The 23,331-nt window shown below is 40.2% G+C and overlaps 1 protein-coding gene across 1 annotated transcript in view; it reads right to left on the reverse strand.

Annotated features, from left to right (window-relative positions):
* Positions 1-22,510, reverse strand: part of galnt18b (UDP-N-acetyl-alpha-D-galactosamine:polypeptide N-acetylgalactosaminyltransferase 18b) — a 79,482-nt gene extending 56,972 nt beyond the window's left edge. The window contains exon 1 of the mRNA XM_073464785.1: positions 22,273-22,510. Coding sequence (XP_073320886.1) covers positions 22,273-22,510 — 238 coding nt within the window. The remainder of the gene's footprint in view (positions 1-22,272) is intronic.
* Positions 22,511-23,331: the final 821 nt, after the last annotated feature.

Here is a 23,331-nt window from a genome sequence, read left to right on the forward strand (position 1 = left end):
CCGACTGAGAGGGAGGAGAGAACGTTGACGTAGACTTCAGTCTATTAAAAAGCAGGTCTCATCATACACATGAAAGTTTCAGGACACACCGGTGTTTCTACAACTTGATATCAAAGAAACTGTCAACAAGAGGATATCAAGTGGTTTTAAAAACTTTTCACGTTCAAGGCAGCTTTGACAATAGCGCAGAAAATCCTCTGCATCCTGCCACAGTCACATTTACCAGTTTTCCACATGCATTTCCTGCAGAGCGGCTCAAGACTACACATCTTAGCAGCTTGTTACAACAGCTGTCCACCTTTGAGCTTCTTTTCCCATTTTAGAGAAATGTATATTCATCACCTGTTGTCTTACTTGAATAATACTGTAATTACAATGTTAATGAGTATATAAATGTTCCAATACAATATCTTCAACAACACAGATGTTTTGTTAAATGCAGACTACGTAGATTTCTCTGTTTACTTCTCTGCTTAATGTGATGAAATTAACATGTCGTGTGATCGTTTAACAAAACCCTGTTGTCAAAATTAATTATTCTGAGTATATTCTAATTATATAATAACAAAAAGAATGACTGAAGTTCTTGTTTTACACGTGTCAAGTACTTTGTGATATGTAATACATGACAGTGGAACAACGTTTGTTGCATTTAACATCAAGCACGAGCCGACATCGCCGTGTAAGTGTTGTTCCTGGCATGTAACACTTAATGTTGCTCCAGGACCATCATCGCAAAGACCAATCAAGACCAGAAAATATGCACATGAGAGAAGTTGTGCTTTCAAACATGTGTTTAATGTTGTGAACGGGTGTATTTGAACCCAAATCATGTTTCCCAAAACCTAGTCCAGTATCTTTGTTGCCTAAACCTAACCAGGTATTTTTTACCTGAACCTGAAAAAACATTTTTTAAATCCAGGAACACCACGAACATCACAGTGTCAGATAGATCTAACACCAACTGCATGTGTACTCATATAGCTGAAAATCCTCTTTATTAAATCTATTGATTTTAACCATATCGTCCTAGATCCTCTTATTGACACACCTGTGACTGAGTAAGTACACAGTACATGGCTTTGAACTGGACCTTCTCCAACACTGAGGCCCTCATGCTCTACAGGACATATTACATTTGTTGTTGTCATTAAAATGTTTTAATGCCTTAATATTGCAAGTCTTTGGTAAAAGCTCCTTGTTACAAAGGGCACCTCTGATGGTGGCGATGAGACTGTGAAATATGATTCATTTGAAGGCTTATTATCACTATAACACAAAGCAAAAGTTTATCACTTATTATAATAATTGCAATACTCAGGATTTTACAGTGGCAAATGCTTTATTTTAAGTTATTTACCAAGTACGTTTGCTTGCATGTACTTGACGGGCCACCGCAGCACTTCTACCAGGTTTTCTTTCAATGCAGCGGTCTCATTCAAATAAAAGAGAAGGCTGCGATGGAAACAGATTCTTTAAATCGGTTTCTTTATACTTATTGTTTTATTGGAGTAGTTTATAGACAAAAACACAAATTTACATTTTGCAACAGCTTGGCACAGATGGCTCCATTCCCCCTTCTTTCAAATACAGTACAGCTTGTTGTGATTTTTATTCTAACTTGACACGTTAGCAGGTGAAGAGACGCTGTGTTTCAGTTCACACACTGTTATGATAAAACTGCTCTTATCTCACAGCGACACAGAGAAGGTCAGTCATGCTTTCATCTCTTTATGTTTGAACTCCTTCTGTTCCTGCCTTTACTGTTTCAGCTGCAGGTAGTGGGAAATATTGCAGGAAGGCTCCTAACAGATGCTAAATGACACAGTCATATAACTCCTGTTTTATCTGAGGTTGCCTCTGAGGGTCACAATCAATTTCAAGATTTAATTGATCGCAGCCTTGCCTAGTTTCGAATCATATCTCAAGTCCCCCACGAGCAAGACCGGGAGAGTCTTAGATCTTCTCGAAACAACTTCCCGGCTGCTCCACAGTCTCGCTAAAGGGTGAGGGAAGCGGAGTTTTTATAACGGCTTTTTATCTGTGTACGCTGCTGTTATTCTTACTGTTATTGCACTCTGTTCAGATGAAAAATGAAAGTACAACATAAATGAATTTGTTGATTATGTGTGAGCAGTCTTTGATGCAAATATTGCTCAAACTAGACAAAAATGATGAGCGCTATCTGTCAGTCAGCCAATCCTCCAGTTATTAAATCAGCACCACTGTAGGTTTGAATATTAAATGCAATACAGCCTTTCATTACAAACAACACACTTCTGTGGAAAGGTTTTTTATAAACTACAGCAGTAGCTGATGTTTTGGGGATTGCTATGTTACTAAATGAATGAACCTAAATGAGGCCAGTGTTGGTTTTATGCAATTAAAGCAGTCCTTTATTATTATCTTATTTATTATTTTATCTATTTTTAACTTAACAGCTGCACTTATCGATATCACCTGACTCCACTGTTCCTCTATTTTCCTCGTGTTGTCGTTCATCTGTGTTTGCCGTTGCATCTTGTGTCCTCAGTGTTCCAGGTTTTGTTCCCCGTCACTTTCTGGTTTGTTTATTTTTGCATTCTTAGTTTTTCTTGGATTCTTATTCATTGCCTTTTTGTTGCCAGCTTTGTTAATAAAGCTTGCTTTTGTCGCCTGCCTCACTGTTTCTGCACCTGGGTCCTCACATTTTGCACACCGTAACACTTTGTGTCTGCTAGATGTATAAAACGATAGCCGTTTCCTAGCCTGTTTCTCCATGACAACTTTATAGCCTGTCGATGTTACATATTATACAGTTCAGTTCAGTTCATTAGTTCAGTTCAGTTCATTATCTACCGCTTTTAGTTCAGTTCAGTTCATTATCTACCGCTTTTCCGTGAGGGTCGCGGAGATGTTGCCGCTTTATCGCCCCTTTCAGGGGATTGCGGGTTGCGGGTTACTGGGGCCAAATCCAGTTCACATAGGGCGGAGGCCAGGGTATATCCCTGGATGAGTCGCCAGCTCATCGCAGGGCCCTCTGACGGCAGAGGCTGCCACACAAGGTGCCAACTGCGCGCCAGGAGCAGTTTTGGGGTTCAGTATCTTGCTCAAGGATACTTCGGCATGTAGCTCAGTTCCGCCCAGGGGAGCCGGGGTTTGAACCAGCGACCTTCTGGTCACTGGTCACCTGCTCTACCCACTGAGCTACAGCCGCCCCATATTATACATGTTTCAAGAATTCAGGTTCAATAAACTGATGCCCTGCTCGTAAAATAACTTGTCAACAGAACAGAGAAGAGGATAATAACCTGTGAGTGAGCTGTTTTGTATAAGTATGCATGGGTTACACACTAAATGACTCAACACTTTCCTGTCAACAACTCTTGACATCCAAAGCTCTCTCAATCTACCTACGCGCTCACGTAAAACTGTATTATGAAGAAGACACTTACAGGCAGCTCTTACACACTGACTGTGATCAGCTGTGCGTTACTGTTATATGTTATCATGCTGTGTTATTCTTCCTCTCAGTAGAAAAACGTTTTTCCTGACAGTGAATGCAGCTAATAACCAATTAGTCTGTTTACTGGGTCCACCACGTTAAAGGTGCAGTATGGGCCCCTGCTACTGGCTCTGGAGGAGGGGGAATTCCTCTCATTAGGACGCATCAGTAGCTGGCACGTCACACTGACATTTCCTCCTGAAAGAGAAAAGGGGTGTGCGGCTTTGTCTTTTTCTTTGTTTATTCCCAAGAGGGGATGTGCAGTGGCAGAATTTAGGAGGAGGGTCATGTTTACTCGCAGCGCTCTTTGTCATCTCTACCCCTTTTGTTCATTTCTCCTCATTAAAGCGTTGAAATCACCCATGCCCTTCAGAGGGCTACAAAGGCTTCCTTTGTGCTTTTTGGAGAAAAGTCTCTCATCTAGAAATTCAATGTCATTATCGCTGACAAATTCTGAGCAACTAGCTGCAATATTTGCCTTCTTTTGAACCACAGCAGATATTATGAGGCAGTGCAGATGGTATTTGATATCAATCTTCAGACATTTTGACTCCTGTGTCACATTTCTCATTCCGACTGTTCAACTTGAAAAGCTGGATTTGTTATTCCATTAAATTCAGCCATCTGAGGTGCCTTTTCTATAACCCCCTATCAGATCTGACTTCCTCAGCACTGAGCCTGTAAAAAAAACCCTCCTCACTGTATCCTTTCACTTTTTATCTCTTAAGTTTTATCAGTAGCCTGCTTTTAACATCATTTGTCCTTTATGGGGGTTGTTTTCTTTATAAACTGGACTCTGGGGTGTAGCCTCTTCTCAGAAAATCATTCATCAGTGCAGGATATGAATCAAAAATATTTCAGAGCACTCACCTGAGAGCGGGATGGAAAAAACACAGGGTGAAGAATGCCATTAATCCATCACTTTGGACATAAATCTTTCTGAGCCAGTTCAAATTATTTACTGGCGATGATGTTTTAAAGCATAACTCCTAGAATTTCTCAACCGAGCCTTTTTATCCCTATAATTTCCCATCAAACTGATTTGCTGCTTTTGTGGTCGAGTTTTCAGAGCGCTCAATAACACAATAGGAATACAGGAGTGCCACTTATCCTGGCAAGTAAGAGTAACAATGAGTAGAATGGATTAAATTTAGCTCTGAATAGGGAAGAAAATAGACATTTAAAGACTTGAACAATGTCTGAATTGTTATCACTGTTGAAATGTTCAAGTGGTAACAAAAAGTCACGAAACAAAAAGAACATCCTGAAAAATGCAGGAGTACAAGAAAGAGAACAGAGGTCTTTGAATGTTGCAGCATCCCTCGTGAACTGAAGAGAAAAGTCAAGTCATATCTCTTACAGATAATCTGAAGCAATGAACCGCAGTTTCTGTCTGGGCGCTGTGAAATGTTTTTAGTTTCTGAGGTCCATTGAATTCTACTGTAGTCTGAACTTACTGGCAGACTAGTTTGGAGTAAATAGCTCTCATACAAATGTATTCATATCAAAAAAGGACTCTCTTAAAGGGAAACTCAACCAATTTTACTAATTAAAGTGTAATTACGAGTCTAGCATTGCACTCCTATTACACTGTCGGACTCATCATGGATAGTTCAAAAACAAATGATCAAAATTGATACAGCAGAACCAGAGAGGGGGCCTGCTTTCACTCTGCGCATTCTTCTTCCTTTTCAAAACCTGGTGCCTACATTACCCACAATGCAACTTAGCTACTAAGTGACCTTAATGGAGGTCATTTATCAGATTACATGCAGCTTCTTCTGGAGCCACAAAAGGTTTTATACTACATTGTAAGGCTGCATTATGGTCCTTGTTCACCATGTTTACCCTCTTAGCTTAGTGTGTTAGCATGCTTTCTAATGAGCATTAAACACAGAAGTCCAGAAGAGGCTGATGGACATGTCATCATTTTGCAGATATTTTGTCATAAATCACAGGATAAGACACATTAAAAGTCTGACCTGATGGTGGCGCTAGAGGAAAGTCAGGGGATATTCAACATCATTACAATTCATCCTGCTGTGAACATGAATGCCTGTACCAAATTTCAGGTGGTGAACCGACTTCGCCATCCCCAGAGTGATGACTGCAAATGTGGCTTAGTTTTGAGTTTGGAGGTGTTGAAAACTGACAACTTTTGCATCTTTGCCTTTTTTTTTTTTGCTCAGGATGCCGATCAGTTATAAATTCAGGAGGAAACATTTCATCCATCAGATTAAACTACAGTCTTAGGAAGCAAATAAACACAGAAACAGTACATGAATCAACACCAAAGCAGTCAATCATCTAATCAAAATATGTATTTTCTTAAGGTCAAGGTCTGTCAGTGATTGTTGGATTATCACAATTGATTTCACCTTTGCTATTACAGGAGGGCGAGACATATTTGACGGCGAGCCAGCTGAGCTCTCAGAAAATTCCTTTTTCTTCAGTATTTCACTAATTGATGATTTTCTAGCAATGTAAATTATTCCATCCGAGCTGTGCAAAAGTGTTAACCTACAATGGCACCATGGCGTGGAGAGATGTTTTAATGAATAGGAAAAGATAGTGAAGATATGTGAAGGTTTCTGACAGACAGGTGTTTAATATTTCACTGACAAGTAGTAACAGAATCCTTAAAACACAGTTGAGTTTGTCTTTTTCTTACCCGCTGCATGTAGAAACAGACGTCTCTACTCTATATTAATGAAGCCTACATGGATTTGGATGGCAGACAGAGACATTGAGTATTTCATTTTATGTTTTGTTTTTGATCATGGCCTCTTGATGGCTGGTATGGGGCACGAATCAATTATTCAGGTGGAGAGCTCCTTGATTTTTCACTCGGGGAGTTTTGAAGGGAAATAAGGCACGGGTCACTTATCAACCAGAGCTATTGTGAGAGTCCCTATTCAAAAAGCTGCTCATACCCGAGGGTCTGTGCTGAGGTTTTAGATGTGACTCTCTCCTGATGAAAGAGCTGACAAACAGCACACAGCATACAAAAATACATTCCCCACTCACACTCTTCACACCATCATGAATGGGAACATTTGATTGAGTTTCCTGTTGTTGCATGTTTGCTACAATTACTGAGCCACTCTTACTTGGTGTGGTTATAAATAGTATTATGAAAGGTTTCCTGCAAGCACCTAAGTAACCAGATTACAGTAACCTGATGTCTGAAACACCTTTTTTACAAGAAATTTGTCTTGTGCAGTCATGTTAGAGGTTAGAGGATTAAAGAAACCTAATTATTATATATTTTGTCTCACCTTGTATGTATGTATGTAACCCTAAAACCTAAGTATCCTTGAGACATCCCAATCAGCTTTCACTCTTAAAATGTTTACTATTTCTGTAATTCGGACACAGTTAGGATAGGCATGGCTTGGAGGACATTGCAGTGCACACTTCAGCGAGCATCATGACCGTCTCAGCCCATGTTCTTAGTACACACTGTTTTTCAATAATTTGTGTGTTTGACCTAATCTGTGTGCATGGAAGGTGATAGTCTGCCTTGTAAGACCGTTTGGGTGGCTTTATTAGACGTTTTCTGCTGCAAAACCTTTTGGAAAGGTAGGTCTTCAGATGATATAGTTTCAAAATGCTCAATTAGTAAAGTATCAAAAAGAAGAACTGGCCGAGTGGTCAATGCAAGTGGACAGAGTTTGTGTCCTGCATGAAAGAAGAGTTTTGCTTTATGGTTTTATACCAGTAGACTTTGTGAATTTATTGTTTTCAGATAAATAAAGAAGTTTTCAGTTGCAGTTTGGTTAGGTTTACACATTAAAAAAGATCATGGTCTGGATTGAATTAATAAACCAGCGTTCACTTTTGGTTTTATACGTGACAGGAGCAACAATGATCACCTAAAATGAAAATGTTCTCTGTTTGAAGTTACCAGTGATGAGACACCCAATGCCAGCCTGAGAGACATCAGACACACAACAGCCTGTGTGACACAGGACATAAGGTGCTGACCCCGGGCTACACACAGAGTTTTTTAGGAAGTCCTGAGTGGAAACAGTCGGAGTGCAACAACCAGCCTTGGGTAAACCGTTTAGTCATCCCTCCTCTGATGCTGTTGGGTGTAGGAACCCTGTGGACACTCATCCCATCTTCTGTCCAAAAACTAAACCATTCACTGCAATAATATGTACTGCTAACTAATGTACATGCTGTCCAAAATCTTCATGGTTTGGTTTCTGAAGTAGCTGCACTGACAAAAGTCAACATATCTTCCTAACAAGAATGAATGAGATGTGCGAGTCGATGCCGAGGGTCAAAACCTGCACAGCTAACAGGACCGTTATTGTGGTTGGAAACACTGACAATAAAGTGAAGTGAGAGAAAGTGAGACAAATGCTGGGGAGCAGAAATGGGCTCATGGGGTAGACAGGCTGAGGCAAATAACGGCCAAGTTCTTACGGTGTGATAACTGACCATCCATTTTCAACATCTGCAAGAATGCCGAGTGCCCGGTCAGTGATATCAATCAAGATTTTGCCATTTCTGTTCAGAGGAGGAGAAATGACCTGCAGGTCAAACTGCAGAGCTGCCTGTGGAGGAGGGATAACACCAGCTTGAAATGTGATAAAGTGGTTGTCCCGAACCCAAGTAAATCCAATAAATTCTTATTTAAGTTACTTGTTCTACTCTAATTTATCAACACATGGACTTAATTGGTTACGTGTCAACTTTGATTATGGATAAGCCAATCATTTAGTTTAGGTTTTCTCTCCAACCAAACAAGAAATCAACTAGTGTCGTCCTGAGTACTCGTAGATATTCTGACGAGTCACAAAGGCAGTAAAAACATGAATACATTGATGTTTATCACATCAGCGGTCTTTCATGTCTTTGTCTGACATTTGCAACTACGCTAATCTCAAATCAGATAGGAATCACTCGACATGCAGCGTTGCTATCAGCAAACACGAGCATGTTTCTGCCACTGTGGCTCAGTCAGTGTCCTTATTTGCTGTTTGCCCTTGCCTTTACGGGAGAGATTTTTTAATGAACCCTTTGAGGTTTCTTTTTTATTTTTTTTATTTTCTCCCCTTCCCTCCGTTTTATCACTTTCATGTAGAAATAAACATCACAGACTTTAAATTAGGAGAGCTGTTGAAATCAAAGAAAGTCGTGGACTGGCGGTTCAAAATCCAAAACTTCTGTGGAAATTATAGGAAAACAGTGCTTTTCACAACAGGTGAATGTGTGAATGAGGTTTATGTTGAATGCTGCGAAGGCGGTTTCTTCACACGTCAAAGCACAACAACAAACAGGTTTTCATTTCAGTCACTCCACCGGCTACACTCACCTCTTCTATGTTCTGTTTTTGTGACTGTGGGTGCACACATCAATAAATCAGACGGTGCAGTGATTGACTGGAAAAAAAAAAATCTCAGCTCTGTTGGGCCCTGATGAATACACTTGATTGACAAAGCTCCTTTGTCGATGGATATGCCGATATCAGTTTGGACCATGAACCGCTGATTTTTTGGTGAAAAAGGAAATGTCGATCCAGGCTGCAAAATACAGCAAACTACAAGATGTAAAAACTAGAAACTCAACTGTTTCTGTTATTGTAGTCTTAACTATAGCCAAACATTACTGACTGAAATACAATAATACATAGAATATAAGTTGTTTGTAGTCCAAATTCCAGGAGAAGAATGCAAAACAAGGATAATACAAAAAAAAAAAAAAAAAAAAAAATTGGAAAATAAAATCCAACTCGACACACAGTAACATGCATAATATTATCAGAGGTATCATTAACCTCAGTCATATAAAACCTCACAGCACAGATGCAAGTCTGAACCGGCGTGCCCATTCATGAGGAAATGGAGAAAAATAGCCTCCGGCTGTCTTCGCACACACAGCCAGCTGGCTAAATGTGTTGCACCTTTCACATCACCTGTTAAGGGTGGAGAAACAAGCTAAAGGCCAGTAATGAGGCTCACCAATCCTCCAGTGAAGAGAGGCTGCAAGTGATAAACAAGCGAGTCAAACAGCAGAAACATCACAGTTTAGGGTGAGGAGTGCACTAACCGTGTTAGAGTTGATGTGAGATTCAAGACATTTATTTGTAAAAAACAAAGAAAAACAAAAACTATAAAAAGAAAACAAAACAGTTTTTGGACATTTTTGACATCTAACAGGGAATGTGCAGTAACTATCCTGCCACACTACTGAAAAGAGCATAACCCTTTATAGCCTAGAGATATTTTTTGCCTTTTTCATCAAGCCCACACAGTAGCAGTAGTTATGCACCCTGTTCAGTTTGTCTTCCACATGTAAACACAGGCTGACTAGCTTCCACTCAGTAAGTTGTAGCTGGTTAGTCTAGTTCGTACTAGAGCAGTGATTCCCAAAGTGTGCGACACGGTGACACTGTGAAGGTACTGCAGGTGGGCTGTGAGATGTCATTTATGATACACAAATAAAACATTTTGTGATTAAGTTTGAAATTGAACTGATAAAACAAGGTAATTAAATTACGGGTTATTCTTCATGTAACTTACATATTTTAATCTGGTGTGAAGTTTGTTTCCTGTTGATCTGTGTGCTACCTGCTGACCTTAACCTGCACCCAACGGTGGAGATTTGGGTCAATAGGAAACACAATTCTAACAGGATGGCAACATTATTTAATCGGGGAACAGACTTTGACACAACATCGGCCCGATACTTATATCGCATCAGTAACAGGAACAGAGTGGTGGTGAACAGTTTTCAAATGAGGCTGCGTTATTCTTATGTTTGGGTTTGGCTGCAATAGAGGTTAACTGTTGTTAATGTTATTTCAACACCAGCTCAGTCATCTGCAGTGGAGTCATACAAATGTTGGGCTTGTCCAACCTGGCAGTCTAGCTAGCAGTTGTGGTGACGGCAAATATACAAACTCTAAATGCTACGGCTAGTACTGTAAACGCGGCACTCAATAGATTCACTGTGATTCAAATCCGGACTAAATGTTTAAGTCGGGGAGGTGACTTACAGATGGAACTGAACGGACCCCAGCCGGTTTTATATTTGCATCCTCCTCAAATACACCAAAGAGAGCACGATGCTTCTGTTGTTTCACGACATAGGAAAAGTAGCTAGATGTGTTGAGCTAACCCTAACCCAGCTCCAGGCGAGGTACAGCTGCGTTTCAGCGAACCGCCTGAAATGAACCCATGTTCTTCAATATTTTAGCCGCAGTGTTCGCTGAGAAGTCCAGCGAGTCTTTATGTTGAACCTGAGGCTGCTGATTCAGAGGTACTGGCAAAGAGAGCTCTCAGTACAGAACTGTGAAGGTTTAGTTGCTCTGTTGTTGCTGTGCTCTTATATTTCACACATCACTTTGAAAAAAAAAAAAAAGCAACTATGTATATCCTGCTCTGTCTCACAATATCATGAGTCAGGACTTGGGAGGGAGGGAGAATTTTATCTAGCATGAATTCCTACAACAGTACAATGAAATATAAAATTAGCTCAAAAACTCTGTGCTGTGTTGCAAAAAGTGAAACAGCCCGGTCCTTATCGCCACACAGCAGATGCCCCACAAAGGCACATGACAGGGGAGTTTCTGCACAGTGCTGGTTTGCACCTCAGGCCAGGCAGACTGAATGGCTGCTGGCAGGCTCCTGATGGCAGCCGCTGCCCTCTGTACCCGACTGACAAAGCACTGCCTGACGGCTCTATCGTGTTTGGTCACAGGATCCAAAAGCTTTCCAAAACCTTGCAATCTTGTGAAGAAATGCCACATCGAGGCATCACTTAAGTAACATCAAGATTGGTGTGTCTTGCAATTCAAGATCAGGTTTTGTTATTTTCACGGATTTGTTAATTAGAAAATAAAAACGCAGATCATCATTTCTCTTATTACTAGAAATGACTAACACATGAGAGGCAAGTTAACCATGTTGCAGGACCATATACACTATATCCAGTACATTTATTTCTGACAACAACAAATGCACCACGTTTACTTTCATTTTCACACAGATGGTAACTGAAAAGTATTGTAAAGAAACACTTCTGGAGCCGTGATTCACCAATCGTTGTTCTCCTCAGCTACAATTCAGCTGAGACGTCCACATGCGAATATAAACCAAGCTGGCTCTACTTTTATGCTAAATATTTGCATCCTGGAGGCATTTGTGAATATTTGATGGCTTGCACTTACATCAGGAAGAAGCACACACTGAACTTTAGGCATCAACTGCTCCATAATAAAGAAATCAGCTGTGAGCTCAGTACTGTTCACTGAATTATTTTGTATACTGTGTATTCTTCTTTTTCTTTATTTTGTAGTTTGAACTGTGTTTGAATATATGTGAATGTTTTTGAGTTCATATCAAATCTTTTATAATAACTTTATTTCATAATGTGCAAACAAATCTATAAAACAAAAATCCACCAGATTTTAGATGAGACAACTTAAAGGTGCGATATGTCAAAATTTTACTTTAAAACATTAAAAAGTAACTAAAATTATTAACAGATTTTGAAGAAATAACAGTTTTGGCATTATGTCAAAGACGTTTATGTACATTTCTGCAGAGATATCCACTAAAGTAAGCAAGCTAACCACCTCATGCCAGCCCTTCCTGTAGTATCTCAAGATACTACAGTCTGATAGGATAGCTCAGGCCTCCGGTGGTGTGGGCACTGATTGATAAGACAGCTCGCTGCAAGACTAGCAGAGGTAACAGGCTAATGGCACCTACAGTTAGCAGCAGTTAGCGGGAACTCTAGTTATATGCTACCGTAGGTGTAGTGCCAGGTAGAAATGATGAGATAAAAAAAGTCATTATTATGAGAAAGAAAGTCAAAATTATGAAAAAAAAGATGTAAAATTATGAAATAAAGGCAGTTATGAGTTATAAAAACAGTTGAAATAATAAGATAATAATTCATAAATATGACATAAAAATGAAATTATGAATGAATTATTTAAATTCACTAAATAAGTCATGTATGCATGAAAGAGAGGTCAGTCTCATCTGCATCATTGTTTTAATTCCTTTTTAATGCTGCTCCTTCTAGTAGGTCTATGACTGACCTCAGCATTTATAAAATACTGGCTACAGCACTGCATGCAAGAAAATGTTCCACCTCAAAAGATGCCGGTAGTCTTTGTGAATTAATTGTTAACTGTTAAAAATAACGTTACTGTGTGCGTGCATGCCAGCGCCCATCAAATGTGACAGACTATTGTTTTAATGACAATGTCTCTCTGCAACAATTACACACAAGATAAAGGGAATATCTTCTCAAACATGTGAAAGGCAGGAACCAGCAATTGTTCAACATTTTTCGATGAACAATTACTTCCATCATGCAACCAAATGTTTTTCGACAAAATGTTTTAGCTCTGAATAACACATCAATACATCTGCTTAAGCAAGATCTCAACACGTGACAGGACGAGACAGCCTCTTCAGCTCTTCTGCAGTTTGTCATCAGCTTGAGGCATTTGACACTCACATGTGTCAGCAACAGCGGATGACAACTGAGTCATGTGGAAACTTGTTCTCACCAGTTACTAAGATGCTCTCTGACAGCGGCTGTACTGCGACTTGAGTCTTAAATCTTCTGTGTGCGGAAAAGGTTGAGTGGTTTGAGATCCAGGGAATAAAACACTTTAACAGCCTCTTCATTACATGAACACAATCTGAAGTTATCATCAGTGATTTAAACCCAAACAGAGCCATAAAAAACTCACGACTACAGGAGGTGAATCTCACTTAGATGGATTTCAAGGAACTTTCACAAAATATAATTCTCAAGTGCTTCCTGTCTTTTGTACATATTAGACCGACACATTAGTTGCATTAGTTCTCATAAAAGTGCTTCAGTTAGATGTATCAAGCTTTTTTCCCTCTGAAAGTATGTGCGAACAAAAATTATTATCACAGCCTGTTCATTAAGAGATCTTCTAATCATTTTATTTTTCTAATCAAATCTTTTATTCAATCTTTTGTTTTAGCCTTTGTCTTCTGTAAATGTTGCCCTTGACAACAGTCTGAAAGCAGTTTTTCTCCTTATGTTACCTCGGTTTGGAAAGAGAAACCTTGATCTTTAAATGGTTAGAGCCTAATGGACAAAAACAAATAAAACCTTATTCTAAACAAGCCATTAAGTGTTTTCCATTTACTCAGGCATTTCACTCTGGGATGAAAACAAAGAATTAAGGAACCTTTAAGTCCAGACAACTTTAAGTGTCAGGGACCAAATTTCAACTACAGCATTTGTTAATTATGTGAATATCAGAAGAGTTTGGTGACGGTTCAACAGCTAATATAATACTTCATTTAGTTTATTATGACATATTAATGACTTTGCAGGCCTATATGATAAATTGGAACATATAGATGGTAAATGGACTCGCCCTTTTTCCAGTCTACTGAGCATTCAAGCATTTTCACGTTGACCTATTCACAAACACATTTACACAATGATGTCAGAGGCTGCCATGCAAGGTGCTGACCTGCTAATCAGGAGCAATTTGGAGTTCAGTATCTTACTCAAGGATACTTCAACACGCAGATGGCGGATCTGGAGATCAAACCACGACCTTCTGATAGTGGACAACCCGCTCTAACCTCCCGAGCAACAGCTGCACCAATAAATATGGTAGCCCTCTGAGCTTTTCTACAATTTCATTTTTTGTGTTTTCTACTGTATGTAAATGACTAAATAACATCTGCCTGATGCCAACTGAAGTTTTTTGCTTCACTGAGCACACAAAAAAATAGCAGGAAATAAAAAAAACATCAGATCTGTTTCTTCTTCATCAGCGATGGATTAATGTTGAGTGACTGCTGGGAAAATATATTTTGACAGAAGATCTAAATTACAGTTAGCTTTGATGTATCTTGTTTCAAGGCTGTGATAATTCACTTCTGTCAGATTCTCACACTGTCATCCATCTCCACCATCCCCCATCATAACCTCACATCAGCAATAGCTGACTCAATAATGACAAATCGCACACTTACACTAACACCTACTGTGTTGTAGACAAAAAAAGAGGCAAAAATATGCAGCTTCAATCTGACGTATAAAAATATATTGTTTCTGTTAACACAACTCTGGCAGTTTAAGAGGTTAGTTAGTTGAATTTGACTACATTTATTGAGGCGTTTGGGGTGTGAACAGATTGGCTTTGTGTACTGACTGCACTCATGAACTGCACAAATCACGAAATTGGCATGTGGCATGGTGGTCCACATGGTTGATGAAGGCAGATCTAAGCAGCTGGCAGCTGGGTGATGTTGTGTGAACACAAACAGCCAGACAGACACCAAACGCACCAGCAGCAGCACAGACCAAGGCCTTGCTTCCCCAAAGGTAGATTTAGGCTAGGATGATTGTAAAAAAAAACTTCTTGAGCTTAAGAAGTGTTTCTCATAAACAGTGCCTATGGGAAACACTTGATGAAACGCCTGAAGAAACTCTTCGAAAATTACTGTAGATCAGTCCTACCCACTCATAGGAAAGCATTTTAAGATACTCCAGAAGCTCCAGTAAATTCAGTAAATATGAAGCCAAAGCCAGCAGCAGGTTAGCTTAGCTTAGCACTAAGACTGGACAACTAGCCTGCTAGCTCTGTCCAAACTAAATCTGTCTACCAGCCATAAGCTCACTAATTAATACATTATCACTTTAAGGAGACAGGGTTAGAGAGTTGAGCATTTCCCAAGTTAATGATCCAGATGTTTTCCTCAGAGGCGGGAAGAACAAACCAGGCATGAAAGAGGACTCTAATGGGATGCTGGTGTTGCTCTGTGTCTGCTGAGAGCAGGCAGTTATGTATTAAATTTGAGATTTTCTAAACTATTTTTCTCCAACTGGTCAGAAATTGAATGCAGCTGTAAGTTTTTCCTGAGGATATTCATAGTGTTTCTTTAACCGACCCCGAGCTCTGAAGTTCATACGAATACGTCACTGTTTATCAAAGCTTACAGATGAATGGCTTGTGGTTAACAAAATGCAAATCTCATACAGTCACAGCTAAACCAGATTTCAGTCTGACTTACAAGGGGCTCTTATCATATTTTCTTGTGGCTGCAGAAAGTCAGTGGGGAAAAACTACTGTGAGAACATTTGCAATAGTGAACTGATCTATTTAGTAGAAAATGTCAGGGGACGACTTTTCATCGACACCCTTGTAAAAGGCTTTTACACGTCTAATTTATTGCCTTCTTGATTATTTTGCCCTCTGGAGTCAAAATAATTAATTGTTTTCATTACCAAATATTCTCCAGTGCATTCATATCCCTGTTTTTCAATAATTTCTCAATTTATTGAAATTACCACCAAGAATATGGGTGTTATTCTGTTTTATATCTTGCACTCCTCACCCCACACACTCTCTCTCATAGCATCTGTGTCCCTGCCTAGAGGCTGCAAACTGCGAGTGCTGACAGATGAATCAGACTCGTAATAAATCTACAGCAGAATGTTTATAGAGACCTCGGTCACAATAATTTAATATTTATCAATTATGAAGAACAGTAAAGCCTCTTCTGTTTTCTATTTACGGCCTGCGAAGCATCATCACTGTACCTTGAAGAATTCACAACAACCTTTAAGAGGGTTGGGCTATTAAAAGCATAAAACTGTCTCTTAATGTGCTCGGTGTCCTACGTGGCTGCTTACTGAATAGGTCACGAAATTCTGCCAACCTAGCAGGATTAAAATATTCCCTTAACAAATATTTTTCTAATCACATCATTGTTTGACAGTCAAGATAAATCAGCCAGTTAATAAAAACCAATAGTGGCTTGTCACGGATTTAGAAACTCATTTTGTCCACTGGAGATTTTCTCTCGACTGTAAATGCCAAACTCAGTAGACACCTTACAATTAAGGTAAAATTAAAGACATTTCCTTCTGGCTCAGCTGTACCAATTTTCACAGTATTTGTAATACTGCAATGATTGCATTTGTGCTTATTAACTTGCAATCCTCTTCCTCCGTGACTTTACTGACACATTTCAGCATATCTTGCCGTGTTACCACCACCTGTTGATCAGTGGAATAGTGTGAAACCACTGTCAGGAATGTGTGTCGCGTCACGCAGAGATAAAAAAAAAAAGTGAATCCAGCTCATCAAAACCAGCTCCTTAGCGCTACTAGAAGTCAAAATGTCAACAGGGAACCTTCAAGATTGTACATGCCAAACAGTAGAATGTAAGCATTTTTACTGAGAGCATGCATATTAGCCTGATAACATTAGCATTTAGCTAACATAGTTCCTCAAATAAAATCAGGGTCTAAAATAATGTCTGGGGTGTGGTCCAAACAAACAAATAAAAGCCAGTTACAAATACAGGCTGGGGGGGGGGGGGGTGGGGTGACAAGGGTCGAGAAGCTCCTGGTCTTTGTCATATAATCTGAATGTACGTGTAACGCAGTTTTCAACTCTACATTAATTTAGTCAACAACATAATCCTGCTATTTTTAACACTTTGTTTTTCTGGATTACTCATATTTTAATGTCTCAGCCAAACTGTATTTTGTAGTAACATACAAGTGAAATATGATGGCAGTGGCTACGTTTGACGTCCCTTATGAGAACCTGAGAAGTCAGAAAACAAGGCAGCTTTGTATTTAAATATGCCCAGATGTAGGCCTACTTTTATTATGAACGATTATACATTTTATTGGGGGGCAGTGCACAACCACAGATACTGTATTAACTATTAACTAACTAGTTTTCATAGTCTCAATATTTTTTGCAGACTACTGCCATCATCCTTTCCTGCCAGTTCTAACCTGTCCTGTCACTTCAGCCGTCACTCTGCACTAAGCAGTCGTCCTCAGCTGTTCCAGCTGTTCCCCAGTCACCTGCTCATCACCTGCCAGCACACCTGTGCCTCATCTGCCTTAATCAGTTTATGCCCACTTACAGGAGTCCTCTGACTGTTTTATGCCACAATGGAAGTGTTACCCAATCAATCAACAACAAGGGAAGGACATCCCGAATTTCTTTTTGGGGTAAATATTCCCTGTCAACAAAAAACATGAATATTTTTACATAATACTTACATAACAGTGATTATCTGTTTCGTTTAACAAACTTAGAAAACACTTAATTGGCACCTATAAATAAATCTATCACTATGCTGCATCTGTCAGAAAAAATCATTTAAAAAAAAAAAAAAAAAGAAAACGGCCAAATTAAAATGGGAAATTAAAAAACGGGAAGCAAATATTGAAGGTCTCTGGATATGAAGCCCACAGATTTCAGTCAGCAGTGGAGTATGCAGTGCAGTTTGAGTCAATATATGGTAATTATGCCTGGATCACTTTGCATTTAATATATTTTAAAACCTTTATGACACCCATTTAGACATATCATATCTAATAACATTAAAAATGAGAAAAACTGTGTATTCATCTCGCAAGAAACAAGGCTGCCTTCTTCTAAAACTGAACAAAAAGAGTGTTTTAACTGCTTTTCTCCCAACGGCCAGAGCATTTTAAAGCCCCTGGAAGTATGTGTAAGTGTAACTTGTACTCTCTGGAACTGCATACCATAACCTGCATGCACAAACATGCACACACACACACATGCATGCACACATCCATACACACTCATTTATTCTACTCCTGCGCTCATTGTCGCTCTGGAGTATCACATCAGATAAATATCCAAATATAACTGTCCTCTGAGCATCAACGTAAACGCTGATTTACTGAGCCGCTCAATTGACTTGACGGGTGGATTTGCTTGAAGCCATCTTTGGGAGCTGTCGCTATCATTTGCAGCGAAATCAGCACCGCGTTAATGACGAGCACTCGCAGGCCTCATGGCCGCGCAGGCAGACTACATTCTGGTAATACACGTCCTCAGAGGTCAGAGCAAGCCAGGAAACAAGCTGCCTATTCATGAACAACATCCTATTAAAGCAGGACCTCTACTGAAACTGCATGTCTATCATACCGTACATTCATGCACATACTGCTAGCTCTTACTGTAGGTTTTTTTTTCTAATGATATAAATCCTGCGCTGACCATATCATTGTCAACATAATTATTAAAGGAACATTATGTAACTTTTTTTTACTTTAAAATAACAGCTTCAGAATCATGTTGATGGTGCAGTGTCTTGTAACAGGGTGAATGGTGTCTCTATCACTTGTTTCTGCACTATGTAACTTCAGTGAGAGGGTAGGATCACAGCGTTACATACATCTTCCTTTCAACATAAGAGTTTTCAACTCATAACATTGTTATGATATAATGAGTTTTGTTTGTAGCTAGCACCTACCTGACGTCTGACTAATTGTTACAGACCTGGGATTTGTATTTACGACAGTGGTGTTGCACTCAGAATATTAGGGGGTCCAAGTTAATTGTTTCAGTACTCTTTCAAGCAAACAAGCCAAAAAAATGTCTCTCTGACAAGTATATGAGGTAATGAATAAAGTGATGAAATAAATAAAATCAGTTTATGGACTGTTAGTCAGACAGAAAAAAACAAGCAAATGAAATTAAATTGTGCATTGTTCCCTCCGTCTTTTGACATTTCAAAGACTCAAGGATTAATCAGGAAAATAATGAAAACAATGGCTATTTGCGTCTGTATTCACTTTAGTTCTATACTGCCTCATTTATCCCTGCAAGAGTAATTGTATGCAACAACTCGTCCCCCAGGGCAACAAATAAACACAAAATGAATGGAAGTAGAAGAAGATAAACAGTGTTTAGCAGAAAAAACATGAATATTTGTGGAAGTCTTCTGATATGTACATTGATAAAGAACTAGGCTATAAATGTCCAAATGTATACATATGTATAGAACAGCTGTGCAAAAGCACCTCATTCACAGTATATGTACCAAGTGTGCAGACATAAAGTACTCAATAATCATTTTCATGTCACATCACAAGCAGTTATAGTCTACAGTCTTGGCACGTCCTCTGTGTTGGTATCACGAGGCAAAGAGAGCAGCAAAGAGCCCTCATAGTGGGCATGTGTGAACCTGTCCAGTCCAACTTTCCAATAAATTCTCCTCGGCTGACTGTACTTTAATACAAGACAGAGTTCAGCCAGTTTGTGTGCTGTTGCCACGTAGCTTTGTCCTGGTAACAGGCCACTTAACTTCATCACATAGTTGGAGCGGTGGAATATTTCTGTCTCCTCCCCGAGTGGGAAGCTGACACCAGAGACATCTCCTCTGACCGTCCACAGTGACTCAGCTGCAGTAAATGTTTCATTCTCACACGCACTAATGCTCTGTGCTGTGGGAGCTCAGACTGTTCTTGCACTGCACTAAAACTAAGTGCATGTGGCTGTGCGGATAGTGCACCAGGATCCTTTTAAGTGTGCGAGTCACAGTGCTGCACTGAAGAATGCAGGAATCAGAATGTATACAATTTCTGCATTGTTCAAAGATATAGGAAGAAATTGTATTTTTAGAGAAGTCAAAAGTTCACTAATGACTCTGACTCTGCCCGAAGCTCACTGACTGTTGACGCCATCGGCCACTTACAGTCTCGGATTATGGGTTTATATCTGCAGCGGATGCATTCAGGGCAATTATCAAGGAAATACAGACAATATGGCTTGCATTTAAAGAGAGAGGTCATTTTGTTAGAGTAGTTTTTGTTGTTGCATTTCACATCCGCAGTCTCCTTCAGCATGAGCCCCAACAGATTCTGTTGTCAACGACGACGCTGTGCTCCCAAAGTCTAAAAATGACGAGCACGGAGAGCCGCTGTTGCCACGTCTCTGCTTTTTTTTAATGTCGGAGGTCTGGAAACAGGTCCACAAATCTAAAAGAGTGAGCAATGACCAATGATGGTGCAGGCTGACTGTGCATGAGATCATGACAGAACGAGTACAAAAAAGCGATTTTTTTTCTATTACTAATTACAGAATGACTGTCCCAGTTTTAAACGAGGTATAAAAAGACCACGAGCCGCGGCTAGTTTTTGAAGGATGAGTCGACAATTCTTTTTCTGTGGAAGAGTTAGATGAGAAGGTTGATGCCACGCTCATGTAAATGTGGCACTACAATCGGTTAGCCTAGCCTAGCAGAAACAGGTGGAAACGAGTAAAGGAAACTGTATAACTGACCTCTTTACACTGACAGACTTTTTTTTTTTTTTACCTTTAGAGCCGGGCTAGCTGTTTTCCTCTTATTCCAGTCTTTTCTGTCAAGCGACCGTAGCTCAATATATATAGAAACTAAACTAAATCTCATTTTAACTGATATATAAGTCGCTTGAAATAAAGCATACAAAGCTCTTGTGATTTGCCATTGACTGTATAAGCTTTATACATGAGTAAGCTTCTCCATAGTTATCTTTAATTAGAGATGAAGGCTTGCTAAAGTGGAAAAACTCACTGTAAGTGTTCCCGAAACATTGCTGTTTTTATAGAACCAATCTAGCATGGATTACCTTTTTCTGTCAGAGTAACAGAAATAGTTGGAACATGTACTCCGGAGGTAAGTCATTGGGGGCACCTGAACAAAGCTCCGCCCAGCAGACGCCTATGGGTGCCAAGCTGAAATGGAGACCTGCCTCCAGGAGGAATGTTTACCCAAGCTTAGCACGGAGCCTTTATTGCTCACAGCAGCATAAGCAGATCTCTGTCTGCATTTCTCTCACTCGTGCGCCAGCTTCTGTGCCATTTCAGATTGGGACCTGCCCAATATGAGCCCCCCTGTGATGACAAGAATAGCTCCTTTTAAAGACACAGAGATGGAGAGAAATTAACTATGTGTGATCGAGTGTAAAGTAACTGTACACCGGCAGTGGACGAAAGGCTTGGAGGAATTTGAGGAAAAAGATTCCAGACATTCCTCAAAGAAAAGAAGGAGCCCGAGTTAAATAATGTATAAGGAGCGGAGAATTGAACAGTTTCATAATTATTCCCCAATCACTTTGATAGAATGAGAAGTAGCCAAAGGATGAATGGACAGTCAGAGTCAGACATACACCAGCACGGAAAATGAATGTTGTAACTGTATTTTAATGCAGATTTCCTTCTACTGCCAGCACTTAACACTTCATGGCTTTCAGTGGGGATGCGTACTGTTGTGTCACACTGGGTTTTCAGGTGGAGTGCAGTTCAAGGTATGAGGAGCTCCATTTTAAAGAGTGTGCAACATTCAACATGCATATTAACATTAATAAAGAGGCACATGCATGTATTTAACAGTGATAAAGGTGCACTGTGTAGTTTTATAAACAAGCTCTCTTTGTTTTCATGACTGAATAAACTGAATAAACAAACTGACCTTAAAAGGACAACACAGTTTCACACCGTTTGACTTTGACTTATTTTCCTCTGAGAACAGCTTGTTTACTCAGTAATGGAAAAACAAAAATCTGTATTTCTGAGTTTGTATTATTACCTCATTGATTCTGTAAATATTAAAAGTCTGGGTTTGGATTTCTTCTCCAAAACTACAGTTTATGAATTCCACTGCCTGTAAACCAACCGAGTCACGTTGTACACTGTTTATTGTGATGTTATGAGGCTTTGGGCTTTTTGATATCCATTTAAGGCAGAATAATAATAAGATTTATCTTGCAAGCTTCTTCAAATGACTAATTATTTTGCTCTTGTAGTGTCACTCTACAATAAGTGAGGTTACAGCCTCCCTGCGCCTTTTGTCCTCCATCACATCCTCCAAATAACCTGATCTCTAACAGACACAAACCAAGTTCCTTCTGTACCAGACAACACGAACACACCTTGCTGTGAGATAAAAAAAAAAGTACAACTTCCTCTCCCCGCAGGTGAAGTGATGGAGCTTTTTTACCTTGTATGTGCTGGTTGACCACATTCTCCAGCCGATCGAGCCTCTCCATGATCCGGATGGTGTCCCCTCTCTTGTCACCCTCCAACTTTCTCTCCGCTAAAGGCATCGGCACTTTGATGTAAATGTTGGCGATGTAATTGGTAACCCATCCGACATAGAGCAGGCAAACAATGTTGGTCATGCCGCTCAGGATCACGCATGTGGACACCAAAGTTTTGGTTCTCCTGGTGCAAGCCATGCCGACATCCCTCCATACAGCCTGCAGTATCCCGTCAAACCGGAGGACAGGGCGACAGACGCCCGCAAAAAGCCTGGAATAATGAAGTTATTCCCGGGGACTGTGGTATCCGAGGCGCGGGGCGTTCACTTGAAAAGTGGCGAGCGGGCGTTTTTTTGGGGCGCGATGCTGAAAGGCAGGTTAATGTGAAATATCTACAGGTGAAGGCTCCCTCTCTCGCTCCATGCTGAACCTCCGTCGGCTCCAGTTGCATTTGAGGATCAAGGAAACAGGAGAGACAGCGAGCATCCCGCTGCAGCCAATGAGAGGGATGGTGAGGACTGACAGCCGCCCCTGCTGCACGCGTCCCCGCAGCGCACTGATTCACTGTGAGAGTGGATCTGACCGCAAAGTGTTACAACCTATTTCTGTCCACGCAGTTTTGCGCCAAGCAGACCTCACATCGCGCATCTGATGCGTGATTTCTTTCCTCCTTGAGCGGTGAGACACGTCCAGCTGGATCTCTCACTTTTTGGAGTTGCTGCGATCAGATGTTTCCAAACGGACACGGAGGCGCAGATTCGTCCCGCTGCAGTTCTGGATCGAGCCACGAGATAGAGACAGCGCGTCTCCACGGGAAATCAAGGTGTGGTGGGGTCATGTTATAAGGCTGGCTCCGGTCTAGCTCACCATGAGAGACACACACACACGCACACACGCACGCACACATACACATACATATACACACACACACAGGATGCAGAGATGAGAGGCTGCTGCTGCAATTAGACCTGTAAGACAGATAGCAGGCACAGTAATTACGGCTCAGAGGGACATACTGC

This window comes from Pagrus major, chromosome 4 (assembly GCF_040436345.1).
Source record: "Pagrus major chromosome 4, Pma_NU_1.0".
Taxonomy (NCBI): Eukaryota; Metazoa; Chordata; class Actinopteri; order Spariformes; family Sparidae; genus Pagrus; species Pagrus major.